The sequence below is a fragment of the Dipodomys spectabilis genome, unplaced genomic scaffold (assembly GCF_019054845.1).
Source record: "Dipodomys spectabilis isolate Male_0828 unplaced genomic scaffold, ASM1905484v1 ptg000102l, whole genome shotgun sequence".
Taxonomy (NCBI): Eukaryota; Metazoa; Chordata; class Mammalia; order Rodentia; family Heteromyidae; genus Dipodomys; species Dipodomys spectabilis.
This window is the reverse complement of record NW_024870779.1, coordinates 2,720,376-2,742,904: the sequence shown is the minus strand read 5'-3', so window position 1 is coordinate 2,742,904 and position 22,529 is coordinate 2,720,376. Positions and strand designations below refer to the sequence as shown.

General features: G+C 46.0%; 1 protein-coding gene across 1 annotated transcript in view; it reads right to left on the bottom strand.

Annotated features, from left to right (window-relative positions):
• Impg1 (interphotoreceptor matrix proteoglycan 1) overlaps nt 1–22,529 on the bottom strand; it is a 126,258-nt gene that overhangs the window by 1,392 nt on the left and 102,337 nt on the right. The window contains exons 14-15 of the mRNA XM_042687105.1: nt 22,264–22,480; nt 5,051–5,201 (exon numbers count right to left, since the gene is read on the bottom strand). Of these exons, the coding sequence (XP_042543039.1) occupies nt 5,051–5,201; nt 22,264–22,480 (368 nt within the window). The remainder of the gene's footprint in view (nt 1–5,050; nt 5,202–22,263; nt 22,481–22,529) is intronic.

Sequence of the window (22,529 nt, the reverse complement as noted above, 5' to 3'; positions counted from 1 at the left end):
AGGGGTTGGGGAAAATGGGACTTGAAATGTTCCCACAGGGAGCTCAGGACCTGCATAGGCATTCCAGGAGGATTGAGCTCCCTAATATGGTTGCTTAAATTACTAATCAGACATAAAATTCAAAACAGGACTAGACTATAACTATATCAAACTCCAATCCTTTCTCCCTCTCCTTCAGACTCCCGGTATTCAGGAGAGCAAGGACTCAAGAGAAAATTAGCAACAGCTCCTTAGAAACAACCAGTGCCTCTCCCCGGCCTCTTTCCCACCTGCAGCTGCAGACTGTGACCCTGTAACCTTGCTGACGTTATTGCAGATGCTTCCCTATTATTAAAACCTCCTTGGAAATGCCGCTTTATAAAATCGTTTACTTAAACTTGTTTCCCCAAATTTGGAAACAAGTTTCACTATTATACATATTGTTTCAGAACATTTAATTAGGCTCACTTGATTCTAGGACAAAAATTGGAAATTTATAGAAGAGGAAAACTCAGAAACAATTTACCCTGTTGTAGGCTGAACTGAATTTTCTGCAAAGGTGTAATAAGAATGATGAAAAAGGAAAACTCAGCAAAAGGGGCCTTTGACCATGAAATTTTTCTTGATTCTTGGGAGTTTTTTTTTTTTTTTTGAAGTTCTCAGCACCACTGAATTCATGTATGGAATATCTGAACTGAAGGAGATGAAAAAACGTAGAGGGTATATTCATAAATAATTGAATGGTGAAAAAGAATAGAATGAAAATAAAATGTGTGTGCGTGTGTGCGCGCGCACACGTGCACGTGTGTAATGAGTGACCCCAACTTCGCAGCAGGACGATAGATCACTACATTGATGGAAGTTGCTCTCTGCCTCTCACCAGCCCTCAATCCTGCTCTCCCTTTCCTTCCCTTTCAGATGAATAAGAACAATGAAGCCAACTTTACGGTTCTTTGGAGAAGGCTGTTGCATTGTTCCAGCACTGTGGTTATATCAGATTTGCATCTGAGTGTTGGTTTCAGTGGCAGGCAGGGAATCTGTTTTGCCTTCCAGGTCTACTGTATGCCAAAGGACCCAGACCTCCACTCGTGCCAATGTTTGAGCAGTTTATATCGAGAGTCATCTCATTTATCCCTCATGGAGCCTTTGAATTTATTCCTACGACTATATTAGATGAGGACTTTGAAGCTTATAACAAGGGATGGGGAGACAATGTGGCTCAACTTAGGGGCAGAACTCTAGGTTGTGTGTACATCTACTTCTGAAGTCTTTAACCAGTATGGAATCCATGGCTGTGAGTGTGGACCAAGAAGCTGGATAAACTTAGCGTAGGCCATGGAAACTGGAGAGAACTACTCCTATCAAACTACTATCAAACATTGCTGGTAACAATGTAACACTCCTTTCCCAGAGAAATTTGTCAGTAGCAGCTACTACTACGTTTTACATTTGACTCAGGTACTCTGCTTTTAGGCAATGTTAGCTGCTTCTCAGGTAATGAATGATCAGGTGCAAAATCGATGGCCTCCACTTAGGAACTGGAATGACTGATGGACATGGAGCAGGTCCTGGGACCCTCTGAGCACCCACGGTGCTCCACCTGTGCCCCCACATTGAAGTGGAGGAACCTTCTGGGGGCCACAGAGGTTTGTGATGGAAAGAGGGAATAGGGCTCCACATCGAACATTCTAGAAGGGAATATGGAATCAGGAAATTAAAAGGGCAAGATGGAGGTTCTCTGGGAATTTCTCTCATCTCTGAAAATAAAATAAGCCTCCCTCTTCCCCCTCCCTTCTCCCTACCCCCCATTTCTTTTAGCTGACCCCCACCACCCAGCATCTCGCATGGTTGCTGGTGCCTGGTACCCAGAGAAGTTTGTTGGGTTTGTCTAAAGAGCATCAACATTCCTGTGTATCTGAATTTCTCAAGTCCAAATCATGGCTTTGGGCAAGTTGAGGAAGCGGCGTGTTCTGCCCTCTAGTGGGAGCTGTGTGTCTCCGGATCACTGAGTTCATTCAAGACAATCACTCATGGAGTGATGGGAGGGATGCATTTTGTGTGGGCCTAGGCGCTGTCCCTGAGCTGCATTTCGGTCGAGGCTAGTGCTTTACTACTTGAGCCACAGCCCCACTTCTGGGGCATTTTGGTGGTTGATTGGAGGTAAGACCCTCCTGGTCTTTCCTGCCTAGATTGGCTTCAAACCGTGACCCTCAGATCTCAGATCTCAGGGTTGGAGGAGGGAGCCATAGGCACCTGGTTGCAACTAGGTTTTAGGACTCATTGTCTAAAAGCAGAGTGCCTGAGTCAAATGTAAAATGTAGTAGGTGTTACAATTTTCCCTCCCACCAGCAGTGCTTGATAGAAGTGGTTCTCTCCAGTTTCCATGGCCTACGTTGGTTTTATCCAGCTTCTTTGTGCAAAGTCACAAGTGACAAAGGATATTTTCTTTCTTTCTTTCTTTCTTTTTGAGTTCTCTGGTTATGGGGAGACTGAATATCTTCTATATTTCATCAGACATTTGGATTTCTCCATCTTTTCCTCTTCCTCTTCTTCCTCTCCCCTCCTCCCCCTCCCCTTCCTCCTTTCACCCTTCCCCTCCTCCTCCTCCTTCTCTTCCTCCTCCTCCTCCTTCTCTTCCTCCTCCTCTTCCTCCTCTTCTTCTGGTACTGGTATTTAAATTCAAAATGCTCTTGCTTGGCTTGCTGAGCCATGCCGTTAGCCTGGCATTTTTCTGGTTAATTGCAGATGGAGTCTTGAAGATTTTTCTGTCTGGGCTGGCTTGGAACTGTGATCCTCTAGCTCTCACCTGCTCTAGTAGTTAGGAGTATAGGCATGAGCCATTGTCATTGCACTTTTGGGTTATGTTGCTCATTTTAATATTAGGGTTCTTGTCTCATTGATATATAAGGTTTTATTACCGATGTTCAATCTTTGTCTATGGTATAGACTACAAATATTTTTCTTTGGTCTTATTATTGTTAGCTTTATTCATGACAATTTCTTTCCATAGAAACCTTGATATCTGGGAGTTGGTGTCATAGTTAGGGTGGCCTTTTAGGACAAGATTTATAGAAACATTAAAAATTATTATGTTCATAGTTTGGATAGATTTGGATCTTTGATGTAGAATTGATTTTCTCTAATATGAAATGAATTTTTTAATAAACGAAAGGCCAATTGTACTCTAGCCACATTGACTTGTCCATATTCCCCTGACTAATTTGAAATGCCTGTTAACACGAATTCCCTAATGTATACAGGTCTGAGGAGGGGCATTTGCTCCATCTCTTGTCTATCTGATGGAAGAACCCACAAACATATGCTGTCCAGGTTCACCTGCCAGAGGGCTTGAGAAGAGCGCAGTGTTGTGCTCTCTAGCTCTAGGCCTCCCCACACCCCAAGTCTGGTTGTGCACAGAAACCAACTGTACCCCTCCACATTTCCCCTTTCCACCTAGCACTTCCTGTCTTGCAGTGAAGACCGATTCAACTGAGCATGCCATCCTCAGCTCTAGAGAATGGACTGCGACGCTCATTACAACTGAGGCTACACAAAATATTTAATGGCAGGAAGAAATATTCTAGGTTAAAAGAACAGCAAAAACTGACTATAAACTGCCCAGTACAAGTGGCTCACGCCTGTAATCCTGGCTACTCAAGAGGCTGAGATCTGAGGGTCAGAAATATCCAAGAGACACTAATCTTGAATGAACCAGGAAAAAGCCAGAAGTAGAGTTGTGACTCAAGTGGTAGAGCTCCATTTTGAGTGAAAAAGCTCAGGGACAGCACCTAGACTCTGAGTTTGAGCTCTAGTAATGGCACATGTGCACACATACGTGTGTGTGTGCACACACACACTGACTACAAGACAAGAACTCATTCTAATTCCATTTTGGATTCTTACAAACCAATTCTATAAAATCTAACCACCAAATGGGGATGATAGCAGAGGATTCTTGCTTACCTCTGACTTCTCCATCTTTTGTACCATTCTTAAGATGAACGTTATAATGCTTACAAATGGAGAAGATCCTCACAGTTCTGCAGTGATTAAGGTAGTAGTGGTGTGTTCCCACCCAGATTCTCCCATCCTCTCCTACTGGGCTCATAGAAGCACAGCCCAAGGACCAGAACAGGGTTTTCTAAGGTGACCTTGAGGTGGCCGTGTGCAGCTGTGGAGGCAGAGCAGAGCAGGGCTGGCCTGGCTGGCCTGTGGGTTTGCCCAGAGGCTAAGCTGCGGGAACCACAGACTTAAGGGGCCGTATGATTTAAGCAAAAATTAAAATTGTTACTATAAATCTGATGTACAGAGGGGTTACAGTATATAAGTCAGGAAAAGCGTACATTTCTGTTTGGACAATGTCACCTTTTCCCTCACTGTCTCCCAGTTTTCCCATCCCATCCCAACCCAAGACCGTATGAATTTTGAACCACAACATGATGTAATTTTTGTCATCTACAACATGCACAAACTGCAATCATATTATTTTGCTGGATTTCTTAAACATTACCTCTGTATGTATTAATATATGTTTATGTCTAAGAAATGGAGTGCCTTAAACAAGACTGCTATAGTTTCTTAATATATTTTAATGTATGATTATAGATGTTATAATTAAATATATTAATTAAATTGCAATATGCTAGCTCTATATTTAAATATACATCTAAATCATACATAAGTATAGTGATACATGTTTGCATCAACAAATAAATAATGCATTCTACATTATACAATTAACCATATATTAATATAGAAATAGTACGTAATCTTTGAAATCACAAAACTATCTCTTATGGCTTAGAGGACCATATGAATTTTTCTCTGTGTGTGTGTGTGTGTGTGTGTGCTGGTCCTGAGTCTTGGACTCAGAGCCTTGGGTGCAGACTCTGAGCTTCTGTGCTCAAGGCTGGCACTCTACCACTTGAGTGGTCACATCTTCGGGTGTTGTGGTGATTAATGGCAGATAAGGGTCTCAAGACCCATGGGCTGATGAGCTTCAGAGCCGGGGTTACAGGCGGGAGTTGCTGGCGCCCTGTGTTCTAAGGGGACGCTGGGACGCGTGGCCTACCTGATGGCGCCCTCCGCAGGGGCGCAGCGCTGGGCATCCCCGAGCCCTTGCTCCAGCTGGCAGCGGCACTCAGCCTCCTGGGTCCACGCGTTCCAGACGCACTGGGCGGATTCCCCGCAGGCCAGGAAGCGGCAGGGGTCGGCCTGGTCGCCTGGAAGAGAGGATGGCGGCTGAGCTCAGTGCAGAGGCCAGGGCCCTACTGGGGAGAGAGGCCGAGGTGGGGCGGCCAGACGCGATTGCGGCCGCAGGGGCCACGGGGCCACCCTGGGCTCCTAGACACGCCTGGTCCCGCCCCAGTGTGCCCGCTCCGCTCGCCCCGCCCCACCGGTGGCCACCACCTACCCAGACTTCCTGGGCTGGCTGCATCTACACCTGCTGATGGACAGATGGCGAGAAGCCACGGCCCAGGCCCACGCGGTGCCCAGACCCGTTTCCCGTCCCGTCCTGCTGCTCCATCTTCTGAGTGGCCTTCCCGTCCCTTTTCTAAAGAAGCTCTTTCTAGCCCTTCCCCCCGCCTAGCACGCGCCTTCCCCCTTCCACAGCTTGGCATGCTCCCTTCCTAGGCAACACTAGGCCCATGCTGCGAAGGCAGTCAATAATCAGCCTCCAACCCCCTCTACCTTGGGATGGCACTCCACTGGGGCAGCGACCACCATAGAAGGCAGCAAGAGCCCCTTAGAGTGACCTTCAGGTCTGGGCAGCTGCAGAGCCCTTAGTTACTACGTGGGCAGCAGCCATACATCCTAGTCCACCACGATGAAGCCTCTGGTCCTCATGGCCACACCTAGATCGCCACCTCCTAGCCCCTTCTAGCCCCTCCTAGCTCCAGTAGGTTATATAGGTCAGCTCAGACAAGAGCTGGTGCTTCCTCTCACTCCTCTCTTGTGAGAAGGGGGTCTTGCCGGTCCCTTTACAGGCAATAAAACTTTTCTTTGTTCTTTGTTTCTGGATGTCTGCATGGTTCTCTGGCAAAGTCTAATAAATTCTAACAAACAGTGCTCATCCCTGTTCTTGGTATTATTATTATTATTGTTTTGGGTCCGGTCATGGGGCCTGAACTCTGGGCCTGAGCGCTGTCCCTCAGCTCTTCAGCTCAAGGCTAGTGCGCTACCACTGAGCCACCTTCCCAGCCCCTGGTATTATTTAGGTACTGAGGGAGAACAAGAGGTCATCATGCTTGTGTCTCCTGCATCCAGTGCTCACTGGAAGGGCTTCTTGCTCAATCAGTCATCAATCAATCAATCAATCAGTCACTGGCCTTCTAAGGATTGCCACCAGCATCCCTTATAGACAAGGAACTAGGAAACAGGCTACCAGGTATGCAACTGTCCTTTCAAGAAGTCTGGAGGAAGTAAGAGACGCCTAAAGGTGATTCTACACTGAGAGCCCGAGGCCTTGTCTGTTGACTGAAGCCTTACCACCAAGGGAAGTTTAGAAAAGAGACCATCCTGCAAGAGGTTGCTCTGGGTAGAGTTGTAAAAGGGGTTATGTTTACATGAAAATGAGTGTTTCCACAAGAGAGGGCAGAACAAACAAGAGCACAGGGAAGAGGAAACAGATCAAGGAGCAAGCAGGGGAGGCCCAGTTAGGAAGGAGTAGACTTGTGGAAGGGAAGGGAGAGAAGGAAGACTGGAAAGATAGGAAAGGGCCAAGTTCTGAAAGCCATGTCGAAGGAATTTGAGGTTTTCCCCTCCTCCCCACTGCCGTCCCTAAAGTCCCCCCCCCCCCCCAAACCTGGATTTTACAGCCAGCTGTGAGTCACCAAGGATTTCTCCACAAGGAAAGAATACAATCAGAATTCAGAACTGTGCTGCAGGAGATAGAGAAATTGAACTTTTAATTCTTGGAATTACATCGACCTCAGAGATCATCTGGTCTAATATATTTCCCAAGTGAGGACATTTACAGAGCTCAAATTCAGCAGATTTTATCTATCTTATGCTAAAACAGAAGTGGGATGACTAACAACTTTTTGTAAAAGGCTGTGTGACTCGGTGCAAATGTAAAATTTGTACAGCCAATATGAAAAATGGCATGGAAGTTCCTTTCAAGAGTGCAAATAGCTGGGTGATCATGGCTTATGCTGAGATCTAAGGATGGGGGTTTGGAACCAGCCTGGAGAGAAAAACTCATGTGATGCTTATCTCCAATAAGAGATGGCTCAAATGGGAGAAGATCTATCTTGGGCAAAAAGCCAAGTGAAAGCAGGAGGCGGAATTCAACCCTAGTATCTGCAGACACGCGCGCACACACACACACACACACACACACACACACACACACACACAGAGGAGTAAAAATAGAAGTAGAAATCCCACTGTTGGGAAAGGAAATCAATATATTGAAACCAATATTTTGAAAAGATAACTATTCTCACATTACTGCAGCATTATTCATTAGGGCCAACCTATATCGACCTAAAACTCCACTACTGATGAACTGAAAAAAGTTGTGGTACGTATACCCAATGAATCTCTTCCTTTACAAAAGCATGGACAAGCCCAGAGGGCCTTATGTGAAGTGAAATAAACCAGGCACAGACAAGTGATCTCATTTGTCTATGGAAGCTAAAAATCTTGGTTTGATGAGTGTAGTAGAGAGAAAGGTGGAGCTAGATGTCAAGGAGAGGTGGTGGATGTGAGGGTTGGAGAGATGTGAGTCCCAGACAGGAGGAATAATATCTGTGTCCTACTATACACTAGGGTGACTGGAGTAAACAAAAACAAGCATCATATATTTCAAAATTCAGCAAGAAAAAATACAACATACAAATAGGAGAAAGATTTTTGGATGTTCTCATCAAGTAATAAATTGAGGATCAAGTGTTGACTCCATGTTTTATCCTGACTTGGTGATTACCCATGAATGCATGTTATTCAAATATCATTGTATGCCACAAGTACGCACATTTATGTTTTGATCAGAAATGACAATAAGGGCGCAGTAGACTTCAACTGTAGTCAGAGCTCTTGGTAATTTCCCTTGAGCACAGAAGTTCGGGATCAACCTAGGCAACATAGCAAGCTCCATCTCAAAACAACAAAATAAAAATGACACAAAAGAAAATAATGTATTTTATCAAGGAAATAGAAGAGGCAATCCAAAAATTCATATGGAACAATAAAAGACCCCGAATAGCAAAAATGATCCTTAACAGAAAGAACAGTGCTGGAGGAATGTCAATACCAAATTTCAAACTCTACTACAAAGCCATAGTAATCAAAACAGCTTGGTACTGGCACAAGAACAGACCTCAGGACCAATGGATTAGAATTGAAAACCCAGAAATGAACCTACAGACATATAGCCATCTAATCTTTGATAAGGGAGCTAGAAAAATAGAATGGAAGAAAGACAGCCTCTTCGGTAAATGGCGCTGGCAAAATTGGTTAACTACTTGTAGAAAACTAAAGCTTTATCCTTATATATCACCCTGCACCAGAATCAACTCCAAATGGATCAAAGACCTCGGAGTCAAAGCAGACACTCTGAAAACATTACAGGATGGAATAGGAGAAACCCTAGGTCTCCTTGGCGCAGGCCAAAATTTTCTTAATAGAGACCCGGAAACACAACAAATCAAAGAAAGGTTGGACAAATGGGATTGCATGAAATTGCAGAGCTTCTGCATGGCAAAGGACATAGCTAGCAAGATCAATAGAAAGCCCACGGATTGGGAGAAGATCTTCACTAGCCATACAGTGGACAAGGGTCTCATATCTAAAATATACCTGGAACTCAAATAATTAAATCCCCCAACAACAAATTCTCAGAGAAACAACTACCCAATAAATAAATGGGCTAAAGACTTAAAGAGAAACTTCTCTTTAAAAAGAAGGATGGCTAATAGACACATGAAGAAATGCTCAACCTCTCTAGCCATAAAAGAAATGCAAATCAAAACAACATTGAGATACCACCTCACCCTAGGTAGAATATCTATAATCAAGAACTCCAATAACAACAGATGCTGGAGGGGATGTGGACAGAAGGGAACCTTACTGTATTTTTGGTGGGAGTGTAAACTCGTTCAACCACTTTGGAAAGTAGTATGGAGGTTCCTCAAAAGACTCCACATAGAGCTCCCCTATGACCCAGCAATCCCACTTTTGGGCATTTACCCAAATGATCACAAACAAGACCACACTAAAGCTACCAGCACGACTATGTTTATTGCAGCATTATTTACCATAGCTAAGATATGGAACCATCCCAGATGCCCCTCAGTAGATGAATGGATCAAGAAAATGTGGTATATATACACAATGGAATTTTATGCCTCTATCAGAAAAAATGACATCGCCCCATTTGTTAGGAAATGGAAAGACTTGGAAAAAATTATCTTAAGTGAGGTAAGCCAGGCCCAAAGAAACATAGGTCCCATGGTTTCCCTTATTTGCAATAACTAGTATATATCTGAGACAAGCAGAAAAGGTTGGATAAGTTGAAGTTAGGGGAATGAACCCCAAGATAAGTATTCAAATGTTTCTTTCTTTCATGCAATTGTTTCTAACATATTTATAAGATAATTTCTTTGTTGCTTTGTATGTCCCTCCCCCACGGTATAACCCCTGCTTTCATTGTATTTGATGTTGGTATAATTTGAGGAGGGGAAGGGAAAAAGCAAATTGCTTAAATAGGGATACAGGTGGACCCATTGCAACAATGAGATGTACAAATCGTTATATCGAAAAACGAACTTTACAACTTTGGCTGGGGTGGTGAGGGGTGGGAGATGGGAAGGGATGGGAAGGGGAAACAAAGGAGGAGGCAACAATCCTTGATAAGAAATGTACTCATTATCTTGCCCATGTAATTGTAACCCCTCTGTAAGGTATTTTCACAATTAAAAAAAAAAAAGAAAATAATGTATTTTATGAAACAAATAGAACAGATTTTCTTTGTCCTGCTCTCTTTTTACTGTCCAACATTATCCCCTCCCCTCTTTTTTGTGCTGGTCTTGGGTCTTGAACTCAGGTCCTGGGCACTGTCCTTGACCATTTTTGCTCAAGGTTAATGCTCCTCTGAGGAGATACAGCAAAGGTAGAAAAACTAATGGTGCAGTTTGCCATTTTACTGTAATTTTGTGTAGCTCAGCTAAGCCTAGTCTACGCAGACAACACAGCAAAGCAGTGTTGGAACAATGAGTTTATCCACGTTTGAGGGCCTACATCAGGGATATTTGAAGATTGAATGCAGTCAGTTTACACACTGCTTGATTTCCCCATGTTATTTATTTCAATCAGTCAACAGAGGAGCTCAAGCCTTGTTTGCTGTGTGTAGCTTCCCAGGTACTAAAGACAACAGAGCCATTCAACAAATATCAACTTGACCTTTCAAAACTTTCAGCACTCAAACTTCACATGGGCTCATTTATTTAGAGTATGTATTCATTTGTTTGCTTGTTGGTTGTTTTGTGCTAGTATTGGGGCTCAGACTCAGGGCCTGGGTTTCTAGTTGACTTTCTTTATTTGTTTGGGCAATTCTGAGTTTTAGGCAAACACTGACAATTGGGATGATTCTGGGAAGAAGAGCCTTAGAAAGAACAGAAGGGAACAGATTGGCATTATGAGTAAACATTTTTCATGTGCTGGGGCCGTACTTGAACTCAGGACCTCCCGTCCTCATTTGGCTTTTGTGCTCAAGGGGGGCACTCTATGACTTGAGCCACACCTCCATTTCCAGCTTCTTTCTGGTGAATTGGAGATGAGAGTTTCAAGGACTTTGCTGCCTAGGCTGGCTCTGAACTTGATCCTCAGCTCTCAGCCTCCTGAGTAGTTAGGATTATAAGTGTGAGCCACCCAGGCCTAGCTACCTAGAAGACATTTCTAAGGTATTTCCTTATGTTACTGTTTTTTTTCCTTGTCATACTATAAAGACATTTATCTTTGGGATCATAGATTCATTCATAATAGGCCACAAAATGATTTCTCTCCGCCTTAACAATCCCTGGACATTTGTATAAAATAAATTAGTATGAACTTTTATTCACGTTGTTCTTGATTTGGCCAATAGAAATAAGAATCTATTATTTATGATTACGTAGCACTATCTGAGGAGGGTCTCACGGCTTGGAAAGAGGGAAGAGGTGGAGACTTGAGATCAACAGTAAAAAAAATCATATGCCATTTTCTAGCTGAATACTTTCAAGTCATAGATTGTGGGCGGGGCTGAGGATGTGAAGGGTCATGATTGGCATGTGGAATTTCCCCTGCTTCCTGGCTTTTAAATCCCTTTTAAACAGATTCTTTTTCTGTTGCCACTATGGCTGGATATCTCTAGAACAAATATTTAATATGGTTTGGGTCATCCTTTGGGCTTACTAGAATTGCTTGATGGTGAGATGACTTCATTGTCTGAACGGGTGTGGAGAGCTCTACTGCCAAGCAGTCCTGGCTCTCTCCTGGGGAAGGGGTAGGCAGCCCAGGACTCAGGCAGCCCAGGACTCAGCCACGGTGTGCGGAGCGGGTTAGCAGCTGATGAGAGATGCCAGCCTCCTCTTCACCCACTGGCCCTGGCCTGGTGCTTAGCGTTCCACAAGGCTTCTGGCTGTAGTCAGAGTATTTGTGTCATTCCACTTCACACCAGGTCCTGGAGTGTCTTTAGGGACCTTGACCTTGAGCCCAGTGGCTTCTGGGAAGTCTGACACGTCAACCATGCTCATTGGTTGACATGTCAGACTTCCCAGAATTCCTTCTACAAATGTCTCCCCAACTTAAATGCTCACATCCACCATCTGCCCAGCTTTTCATGAGGTAGAGTGTTTCTCTGCTAGCAAAAGCATGGTTTGAAGCCAGACCTGGCCGAAAAGTCTGTGAGACTCTTATTTCCAACTAGGAAACAGGGAGTGAAGCTATGGCTCAAGTGGTAGGGAACCAGCCTTGAGTGACAAAAGTTAGGGACACTGCCCAGGCCCTGAGTTCAAGTCCCAGTACTGAAAAATGCGAAAGAAGAAAAAAGCAAGCAAGCGAGCTCGAGTGACTGGCTATGCGACAGAACCTCCAGATCTTTCTCCCTTGTTCACATGCGCCATGCAGCCGGCTCAGGGAGGAGCTACTGTGCTGGGCTGGGCTGGGCATCTCTGCATGATTCTCGGGGTTCTGCTGTGGACAGTTTGGAGTATCCGTGCTCCCTTGGATAAACGTCCCCTCCTTCCCTCCCCCCTCCCCAAGGCTGGACGGCTCTCCATTGTGGTGGCTTTGAATTCAGTGAGAAAGATCACCAGGCTCGTAGTGGACAATCGTGTAAGTTCACGGGGCTCCTAGGTTCTGGACACTCCACGGCTTTCCAGTCTCCAAACCTGTGCCTGATCCCCGGGGCATTCACGCTTGGCAGGCGTGGACTGTGCCTCAGTTTCCCCCTCTGCGTACTGCTGGGTGCTCCCAGCCTTTCCTTTCTCTTCTCAGCTCTACCTTTCAAAGGATAAAAAGGATAAAGGTGTCCTTGTCGCCCCTCAATCTGGGGTTGGCCCCCAAACAAAGCATCGCCTCTCCTGGTCCCAAAGCCAGACCTGATGATATCCAGTCCAGCTTCGCCCCGGGCTCGCGGGGGGGGGGGGGGGGGGGGGGGGCGGGGGTTTGGTCCCCCGTGCGATGACGCACGACGGCCGCTGGGTGGCGCCCACGAGCCAAGGATGTGAGACCAGCCTGGGAGGAAAAGGATCGCGAAGCGCAGAAGGGATTTGGTGCCCCCCTGGACCCCTCAGCTTCTGCCCCGAACCCCCGAACCCCTCAGTGCGACCGACGGACGGCAGCGAGGTCTGGTGGTCGGGGCAGCGGCAGGCGACCGTCGAGAGGGCCAGGATGACCCGTGATGGCCTCCTGCGCACCCCGTTCCCCACCCTATTCTTTGCGTGGGGCCTGGGAGAAAAGCAACCTCACATCGCGATCAAAACATTCTGGAAAGGGGGAACACGGACATGGAGGGGCGGGGGGGGGGGGAAGGCAGCTGTGGTCCTCACTGGACACGGCGTTGGAAATGATCGACACAACTTGGGGGTGCGGATGGGGGTGGGATGGGAGGGAGCGAGGAAGGGGAGACACTGCCAGCCAGACTGGACTACAGGTGGCTTTTTACCCAGGCAGTTTCAAGATACAATGAAAAGATTCCTGAGAATGACTATTAATAGTATATTAATACGATTACTATTCTGGGGGAGGGGCTTGAATTGAGAGCCTAGGTGCCATCTTTTAGCTCTTTGCTCAAGGCTGGTGCTCTCCCATTTGAGCCACAGCTCTATGGCTTTTTGCCCCCGGGTTAATTGGAGAGGAGAGTCTCATGGACTTTTCTGCCAGGGTTGGCTTCAAGCTCTGATCCTCAGATCTCAACCTCCTGCGGAGCCAAGATTGCAGGTGGAAGGCACATGCCTGGTCATATTAATGTTTTTTTTTTTTTTTATTGCTATGCCTGAAGGCTGTGAGAGGGCCCCTAGCTCTGGAAATGATGATGACGCATGCGCAGGTGGGCTCTCCGCTTCTTAACTTGTATCACTTTTACATCGGGTGTAGCCATCAGTACTTTGACTGTGTCTCTCTACTGGTGATCCATCTGAGATGGAGTATGGCGGGGGACCTCTCGTTCTGCACAGGCCCATTGGGTCTCTCCCTCCAAGTCCTGACGCATTGTGGGCTTGTGGATCCTCGGAGGAAGTAGATCTGCCCCCTCCCTTCTGTGGAGGCCCAATCCTGTGGAGAACCCCACCAGCAAAGGCCTGCTTCTCAGGCTTGTCCTGGGCCTTGGGGATGGGGGAGGGTGTCTTTAGGTCTCCCTTCTCCTTTCTAGAAAATGACTTTTTTTTTTTTTTTTTTTGGTAGAAATACTGGGGATTGAGCTCAGAATCTCACCCTCCTGCTTAGTTTTGCTAATCCCTGGTGCTCTACCACTTGAGCTCTACCACTCTTTGCTGGTGAATTGGAAATAAGCATCTCAGATTTGTCTGCCAGGGATGGCTGGAACTTCCATCTTCAGATCTCAGCCTCCAGAGTAGCTAGGATTTCAGGTGTGAGCCACCAGCCTGGAGCCAAAGTGAAATATTGAAATGTGGAGATCCTTAACATCCCCGCTGCTCTAATATGGAGCCAAGAGGAGCTTCCTGCCAGACACAGCTGGATGTAATCAGTGATCCCTAGCAAATGTAAGGATCTGTGTTCAAGTTACTATTTCACTGCTTGGTTGGTTGTTTATTGCTGGCTACAAATGTTGTGTTTCTGGCTTATTGTTGAAAGGTATCATTCGAGTGTGTGTAATTATTCAGTGACAATGTATTCTATCTAACAGAGTAATGTGCGTGTGATTGGTGTTTAATGCATACTTGTGGCTAAGAGTGGATTTGTAAGGATCATGGTTTGAAGCCTACTGGGGCTGGAAAGTCCTTGAGACTGTTATCTCCAATGAACCATTACAGAACTGCAAGTGGAGGTGTGGCTCAGGTGGTAGAGTGTTAGCCTTGAGTGGAAAAGTTAAGGAATCAACAATCAGGGCTGTGTTCAAGCCCCAATGCTGAAAAACAAACAAACAGAACCAACAAACCAACCCAAAACAAAACAGCCAAAACAAAGGGGAGATTTGTAAATTTGTGACTTTTTTCTTTGCAAGAATGCAGTTTTCTTTTTAAATCTTTGGATTCTTAGAGCATAACAACCCATTCCAAGAAATTGCATTTGGTGTAGAGTTTTACAGAGTTCATTGAGGAGGAATGAAATGGAAGTATGTTGTCGATCCTTCTCAGTAAACAGCTGCTATGTACCCAGCAGGAGAGTTTAGATGTTTGGGGATTTTGTTTTGTCTTGTTTTAAAAATGAAGCCCCAGGGGAGATGGCAGGAGTCACTGGAACCTAACTCTGAGCCCCAGCTATAGCAGCTGGCCTTTTTGTGTGACCAGTAGAAGGTAAATGAGTTACATGGCTCCCCAATAAACTTCTCTGATTGTATAAGCAGGGATGGAAGTTGGGGTGCTGGCGCCTCATGTCTGCAACCCTAGCTGCTCAGGAGGCTGACATCTTGGAAGACTGAGATTCAAAGTCAGCCTGGGCAGAAAGGTTCATGAGACTCCATCTCCAATCAACCAGCAAAAAGCTGAATGGTGGGTATGATCCAACTGGTGGAGTGCCAAGCAAATAAGCAAGCTAAGCAAGTACACGATCTTGAGTGCAAACCCCAGTATTGGGGGAAAAAGAAAGGGGAGCAATCCCATGTGCTTTCTGTAGTTATTAGGAATACAAGAGATGTAAGAACCGTGGCTATTGTGAATGGTTTTTGTGGTCCGTGTGGCAGTGGGTGATGTCTGCTCCCCTCAAAGCTGGCGATTAAATACATTTTACAAAGAAAATGCTCAACGGCAACCAGTTGACACGTTTGCCATTCGCTAGCTTCTGGTCTCATCTTTACAGAGGCTCTTTATGAATTCAGGGAGACAAGTTCCACGTGGGTTTGAGGTGTTTGAAATCTTCAACCCACACAGCTAACTACCATGAAAGCCCCCCATGCTGGTGAGGCGCCCGACACCCGCTGGAAACGGGTGCAGAATGCACAGCAAGCCCGAGCTACCTCTTCCCCTTGGCAGGCCTCAGTCACAGAAGGGCCTTACGTGGTGTGTACGGCTTATGTCACAGGCTCTCTTCGCCATGCATTCTCTCAGGGCAACTCAAACCAAAGGCGGGAATGACAGCACGGGGCTCTGTGAGTGTGGCCCGCAGAGTGGACTTGGGACCTGGGGACACCCAAGCCAGGCCACCCACCTGGAAACCACGGGGGACTTCCAGTTCTCTCCCCCGCATCTCTCTTCCATCCCCCCTCTTGGCATCAAACCCATGAGCTTGTGAATAATATTTTTCCCAGTATTGCTATCACAAACCTACATTCCTCTCCCTTTTTCTCTTTCTTTTCTTTCCTTCCCTCCCTTCCCTCCCTATCTCCCTCTTTCCATCCCTTCTTCCCTTCTCTTCCCTTCCCTTCCCTCCCTCCTTCCCTCCCTCAATCCCCCTCTTCTTCCTTTCTTCCCTTCCTCCCTCAATCCCTCTTTTTCCCTTCTTCCCTCCCTCTCTTCCCTCCCTCCCTCCCTCCCTCCATTCCTTCCTTCCCTCCCTCCCTCCCTCCCTCCTTCCTTCCTTCCTTCCTTCCTCTATCTTTTATCAATCTATCATCTATCTATCTATCTATCTGACTTTTTCCTTCCTTTTGGGAATGAACTCCATGTGAGTATCTCCTGTCCTCCCTTGCTTCTGCTGACAATATTATTTCTGCATTCACCATTGGAATTTCTCAGCGATCCATTCCCACATCTCTTCCACCCATTTCCAGCCCCCCGCTTTGCTCTGGGCTTGGGCTGACCCCTCCACACACCTGCTCCCTAGAAACAGGTCAATCTGTGAGTGCCCATTTCCTTAGAACCAGTTTTCCATGCCCACCTATTTTTTGGGGGAGAGTGGGGAGTATTTGTAAATCCTTAAGAGATCACATGAATATTGAGTTTAGTTTTTTGCACTTAAAAATCTGAAAAAAATTAACCTAGGTACTATCATAATCATACATTTTAACTAAGTTTTTTTTGTTTTGTTTTGTTTTTTGTCAGTCCTGGGTCTTGAACTATGGGCCTGGTTGCTGTCCCTCAGCTCTTCAGCTCAAGGCAAGCACTCTACCACTTGAGCTACAGTACCACTTCTGGTTTTCTGGTGGTTCATTGGAGATAAGAGTCTCACAGACTTTCCTGCCTGGTCTGGCTTTGAACTGCAACCCTCAGATCTCAGCTTCCTGAGTAGCTAGGATTACAGGCATGAGCCACTGGCTCCTGGCTAGCAGTATTTTAGTTTAAAGCTCTTTTGAGTTTTCCAAAAGCTCACAGCTGTCTACCTTTTGTAAGCCCCATGCACTAAGGATGGAGTTAACATTTTTTGCATGGTTGAATTACATACAAATGGTTATGTAAGTCCTTACACAACCTTCCATCCTGCCTTTTGGCTTGTGTGGCCTAAAACATGTCCTGTCTGGCTCTGGAAGGAACCAAGCAGAGCTGGCTGGGGGTGTCCCTGTCACCTTCACGGCTCTGTGATGGTGGAAGGAATGGGTAGCTGTCCCGATGGGGCTCCTGGGTTTTTTCTTCATTCTCATTCGCTCTCTGGCTATCTACAGACCCCAGCATTGTCACCTCAATGGGTTTTTTCCCCCCCTGTTAATTAATAGGGTGAAATGCATCTTTGGATGGCTCACTAGTGTGCCACCATTAGGTTTCCACGTCTTGAGGCTGAGCCTCTGTGTTGGGGGGGGGGTGGGTAGGACGAATAGGTGACAGGTAGGAAGAGCCTGGCTTGTGCTTCACTGTGTGGAAGGGTACTAGGTAGGACTTCCTACTTCTTTCCTCCCAAGAAGATGGTAAGGAATGTGTGTGTGTGTGTGTGGAGAGAGGGGAGAGAGAGAGAGAGACAGAGGAATCCAGGAACTCAGTGGTGCTCAGCCATATTGCCTGGGAAAAAGTCAAGCTTGGGCTGAACACTGTAATCCTGAAGTAAGGAGGTCAGGTCTGGATGGCGCCATACTGGCCTCATGGTGAATGGTAGGGTCTGGCCTCTGGTCTGCATGCTGGGGGAAGGAAACGCCCCACCCATCACCTGCCTCCCACCTGATGGGCGTGTCTGGATCCCTGGAGGCAGGCACTTGTCTGATAGGTTACTGAATCTGTCAGTCCAGTGCCTGGGACTGGGAGTTTCCTGTGGCCCTGCCCCCTGGGCGGACCTATTTAGGCCCAGACCAGCACAAGAGCCATGACTCCATGCCACGTGTGTCTCCATGATTGTGTCCGGTGTCTTGGCTTCTGGCTCATCTCCATTTATCGTGGCGTCCCAGTTCATCTCTCTATTGGAGCTGAAGTGGCTTGTTGGTATTGTTTCTGTTCTTTCCTCTTTAGTCTGTTTCCAAGCTGTGTTCTGTGCATTTGGGGGCTGCAGGCCTTTGTAACAGTGGGCCGCCTGCTGCCTGCTAACTGTGTAATAAAGACTCTGTCTTCAGTGACTAATTTAGGATCCCCAGTGTGAGGAAGCCTACCTGGGCCTGGCCTCCCTTCCAGCCCCTCTTCCCTTCCTTTCTGTTATTGTTGATGGAACACAAAGCTTCTGAGTGCCTCTTGGCATGGTGGTTTCTTCATTGTGCATAGCCTGGTATCAATAGGAGCCCTTTCTGGGATTACAGGCATGCTCAATCACACACTCTGCTGCTTCTGAAATTTCTAATGAAGCTATTTGTCTCTCTGGGGGTAGGAGTAGGAGTGGGGGTGGGAAACTAAACTAAAAAGGAGCTCTGTTGGATATTGAGTTTATCTGTTGATTTCTATGGGACCTATAAAGTTTCTTCTCTAACTTTTTTTTTTAGTTGTGAAAATACTGGACAGAGACATTCTTTAACTTCTCTAAAGCTGTATTTGATTTTCGAATTCTTCTGCCGTCAAACATTGAAAGGTGGAAACATGGCTGGTATTTTAGCTGCCAGCAGATTTCTTACTTTCTTTCATTCATCCATCCATCCATTCATTCATTTATTTCTAAGTTGTCCATGACTTTAAAATATAGGCTTTTGGACCCTCCCTTATCTAGAAAGGAATATAGATTATGACTTCACTGAAAAGCTGAGGGTAACACCTCAGTGACTTTTGAAAAGTATCGGTCTTCCTTAGAGATTACATGAGTGCCCATTCATTCATTCATTCATTCATTCATTCATTCAAAGTTATCATTCAGACGTACTGCTTCCTCTTGTTTTAGCACCTTTACTGTGCTGGAAGTTTCTGAGCTGGTCAGGCTCAGTTTCAAGCAAGCTCTGGACTGCCTACAGGCCCTCTTCCCAGGCCCTCTGACACAGGAAGGCATGTGGCACTTGACATTGGGTCCCTCCCAACTCTTCCCACCCCACCCCTGTCCCCCCTAAAAGTACAAATTGGGCCTGCATTCCCTCGGGGCAGCTGGAGACACTTTCAGCTTGGGGAATTCAGCATAAGTTTGGCGCTGGAATGGATGTTAACACCATCTCACATTTGCTGGCTGCTTAGAGGAAAAGCAACACAGCAGAAGTGTTCGCAAGAAATTAGTGAAATTAATTTTAGTTCCAACCTCCACATCCACATTTTCTTCTTCCTGATGGTACTCTATGAAAGTCACGATTAATAGTCAAGGTAATGATGGTACTATTACAGTAATAATTACTAACATATATTAGGCAAGTACCGTGTGTTGATTTTTATACTCAGGAGCATAGGCATGTGCTTGGTTAATTCTCACAAGAGTGACCATGGAGACTTCTCTTCGTGCCAGTCCTGGGGCTTGAACTCAGGGCCAGAGTGCTGTTCTTTAGCTTTGTTTGCTCAAGGTTAGCACTCTGTTATTTGAGCCACAGCTCCAGTTCCGGGTTTTTTTTTTTTTTTTTCTGGTTAATTGGAGATAGCAGTCTCATGGACTTTCCTGCCCTGGCTGGTTTTGAACCACAGTCCACAGATCTCAACCTCCTGAGTAGCTAGGCTCACAGGCATGACAGTGTCTGGCTCCAGATTGACATTGTTCCAGTAGTAGAAGTACACAGGATTCAAATGCAAGGCTATGGATACCCATGGCCTATGTGGGTCCTTCTAGTATCAACCAGTGTTCTTTATAGACTTAGCAAGCACTACCACCTTCTCACCTTCATGCTAAACATATCTTGTGCTCAACAGCACAACAATCTCCCCAGCTTTAACTTGATTTTTTTTCTTGTCAGTGTGTGGCTTGAACTCAGGACCTAGGTGCTGTACCTGAGCTCTTTTGCTCAAGGCTAGTGCTTTGAGCCACAGCTCCACTTCTGTTTCTCTGGTGGTTCATTGGAGATAAAGTCTCACAGACTTTCCTGTCCAGGGCTGGCTTTGAACTGTGATCTTCAGATCTCAGACTCCTGAGTAGCTAGGATTACAGGCGTGAGCCACTGGTGCTTGACTAACCTGACTCTGTACACAGACACTGAAAAGCTGGATGGTCCCTAAACACTCTCAGCTCTCAGCTGGAGTGAGGATGGAGGGGCGGGCCCTCACATCACGTGTGATATCCTTCCTATCTTCTTTATCAATGGCTGACAGGAAGAAGACACCCCATCATAACTGGCAGGACCCCTACTTCCCTCTCCACCCCACCCCACTGGCATTTGGAAGGTCTCTTTTTCTTGGGGTGTTCTAGGGTACACTCATCTGCCACCCTTTGGAGGAGCTCCTAGCAGTGTTAGTGCCTTAGGCTGGTGTCTTTTTAAGGCTCCTGTTTACTAAGGTACTAAGGCAAATTTCCTCCAGTTGCTTCAAAGCCTGCTCTGTCAGTGATAAATGTTTCCCACTGAGCTTTCTGGGCTTGCATTTTTGCCCAAGGCCTTTTCCCTCAGCCTCATCCCTGATCAGCCCATGGAGAGCCAAGAAGGCACAGCCAAGGTTCACCTCACTAACTCAGGGCTGATCAGGGAGCTGCGATTTGAACCTCACTAGAAGCTCATTCTGGTCAGAGGTCAAGGGTGTGAAATCTATCGGACACTCCAGGAACAAATACACTTCCTTCAGATGCTTAGAAAACAAAACTTTGAAGTTAATAATAAAAACAGCTTGTGGTGTACACATCACCCATTATATTCACTCTGCTTCATTATAGAAGGAAATGTGTGTGTGTGTGTGTGTGTGTGTGTGTGTGTGTGTGTGTGTGTGTGTGGTGTGTATGCCAGTCAGGGCTTGAATTCAGGCTTTTGCTCAAGGTTAGCACTTTACCACTTGAGCCACACCTCTACTTCCCGGACTTTTGGTGATTAATTGGAGATGAGCATTTCACAGACTTTCCTACCTCGGCTGCCTTGGAACAATGATCCTCAGACCTCAGCCTCCTGAGTAGCTGGGATTCCAGGCAGAGCCAGCAGCACCTGGCTGGCTTCATATTTGAATTTTACTATACTGTTCCAGCTAACTCTTTGTTTTATTCTTATATAGAAGCTGACCTTGGACATAAAACTGGGAAAGAAAGTTATTTTGTTCTTTCTTTAGTGACTATGAAGTAAATCACTTCAGGTTGAGATTTTGATCTGATTATTTTCCTCTCCTTAAGGGGCCATTCTGAGAATTTACAGTGACTGGAAGCTTTCTAACATAGAAACCAAAATAAGTACTAGGAAACAGGTACTTGCAAGGGTCAGGGGTCAAGAGCAGAGGGGTAGAAGCATGAACAGGGACAATGAATAGAATGCAGGCAAGCATGCATTGTCTGCCACAGAACTGAGGAAAGTAAGGACAGGGATGGGGGGAAGAGGGGTGGAGATGTGGAAGGGACGACACAGATCAAGATGCACTGTACACATACATTGCTTTGGTAAATGGCAAAAAATTCAATATATAACCTAAAAATTAAGCAAAGCGAAGGAAGGGGAGAGGGGGGAGGGGGGAGAATGATGAAAGGGGTGTCTTTGATTAAGAGGCCCTGTGTTCACAAACTGCTCTGTTGAAAAGGCAACTCCTCCGTACAACTACTTAAAGAAAACAAAGATACATTAAAAAAAACAAAAGAAAAACCCTCAGATTGTTTGTTTTAGGTCACTAACTGAGAAAGTACTGTTGACTTCTAGCTTAATGTAAATTAGCTTAGCCTGGAGCTACAAAGTAAAAGGAAGTTGTTCTGGAATGAAAGCTTTCTTCTCTCTCTCTCTCTCTCTGTCTGTCCGTCTGTCTGTCTCTGTCTGTCTGTCTGTCTGTCTGTCTGTCTCTGTCTCTTTCTCTCTTATTGTTCTTGGTCATGAAGCTTGAACTCAGGGCTTGGGCCAAGGCTCCTGAACTCTTTTGCTCAAGGCTAATGCTCTACCATTTTGTGCCACAGAACCATTTCTGGTTGTCTAGTGGTTAATTGAAGATGAGAGACTCTGGTGGCTTATTGGAGATGAGAATCTCGTGGACTTTTCCTGTCTGGGCTGGCTTTGAAGTGTGATCTTCAGATCTCATCTCAGCCTCTTGAGTAGCTAGGATTCCAGGCAGAGCCCCAGGTGCTGCTTACTCTATCTTTTGATGTAGAAAAACATTAACCAGCTGCTTCCTTCCTAATGGGGGGGGGTTGCTCCCCAAAAGTTGTTTTTATCAAGTGTGATTTTAATTACACTTTTGTGGCTTGGGAGTTACCTAGCCTGCTCAAAATCAAAACAAAGGGAATCCCCCCCCTCAAATGACCCTCCAGGCACTCTGCTGGGTTTACCTGGTTCAATGTTGAGAGAGTTGCTGTCAATTTCCAGGTCCAGTTCAGCTGCTGAGGACCGAAAATCCTCCAGGACCCCGTGCACAGCCTGGGTGAGGTTGTAGGGCACCCAGCGAGCAAAATGCACCTTGCTGTTCACGATCACGCTCCCATTGCGGAAGCTGAGTATTTCCAGCTGCCTGAATCCAGTGAGATTGGACTGCAGATACGGGACCAGCTGCAAACAAAAGAGCGGTTACCCAGTTATTGTGCTCTAAGTGCTCAGG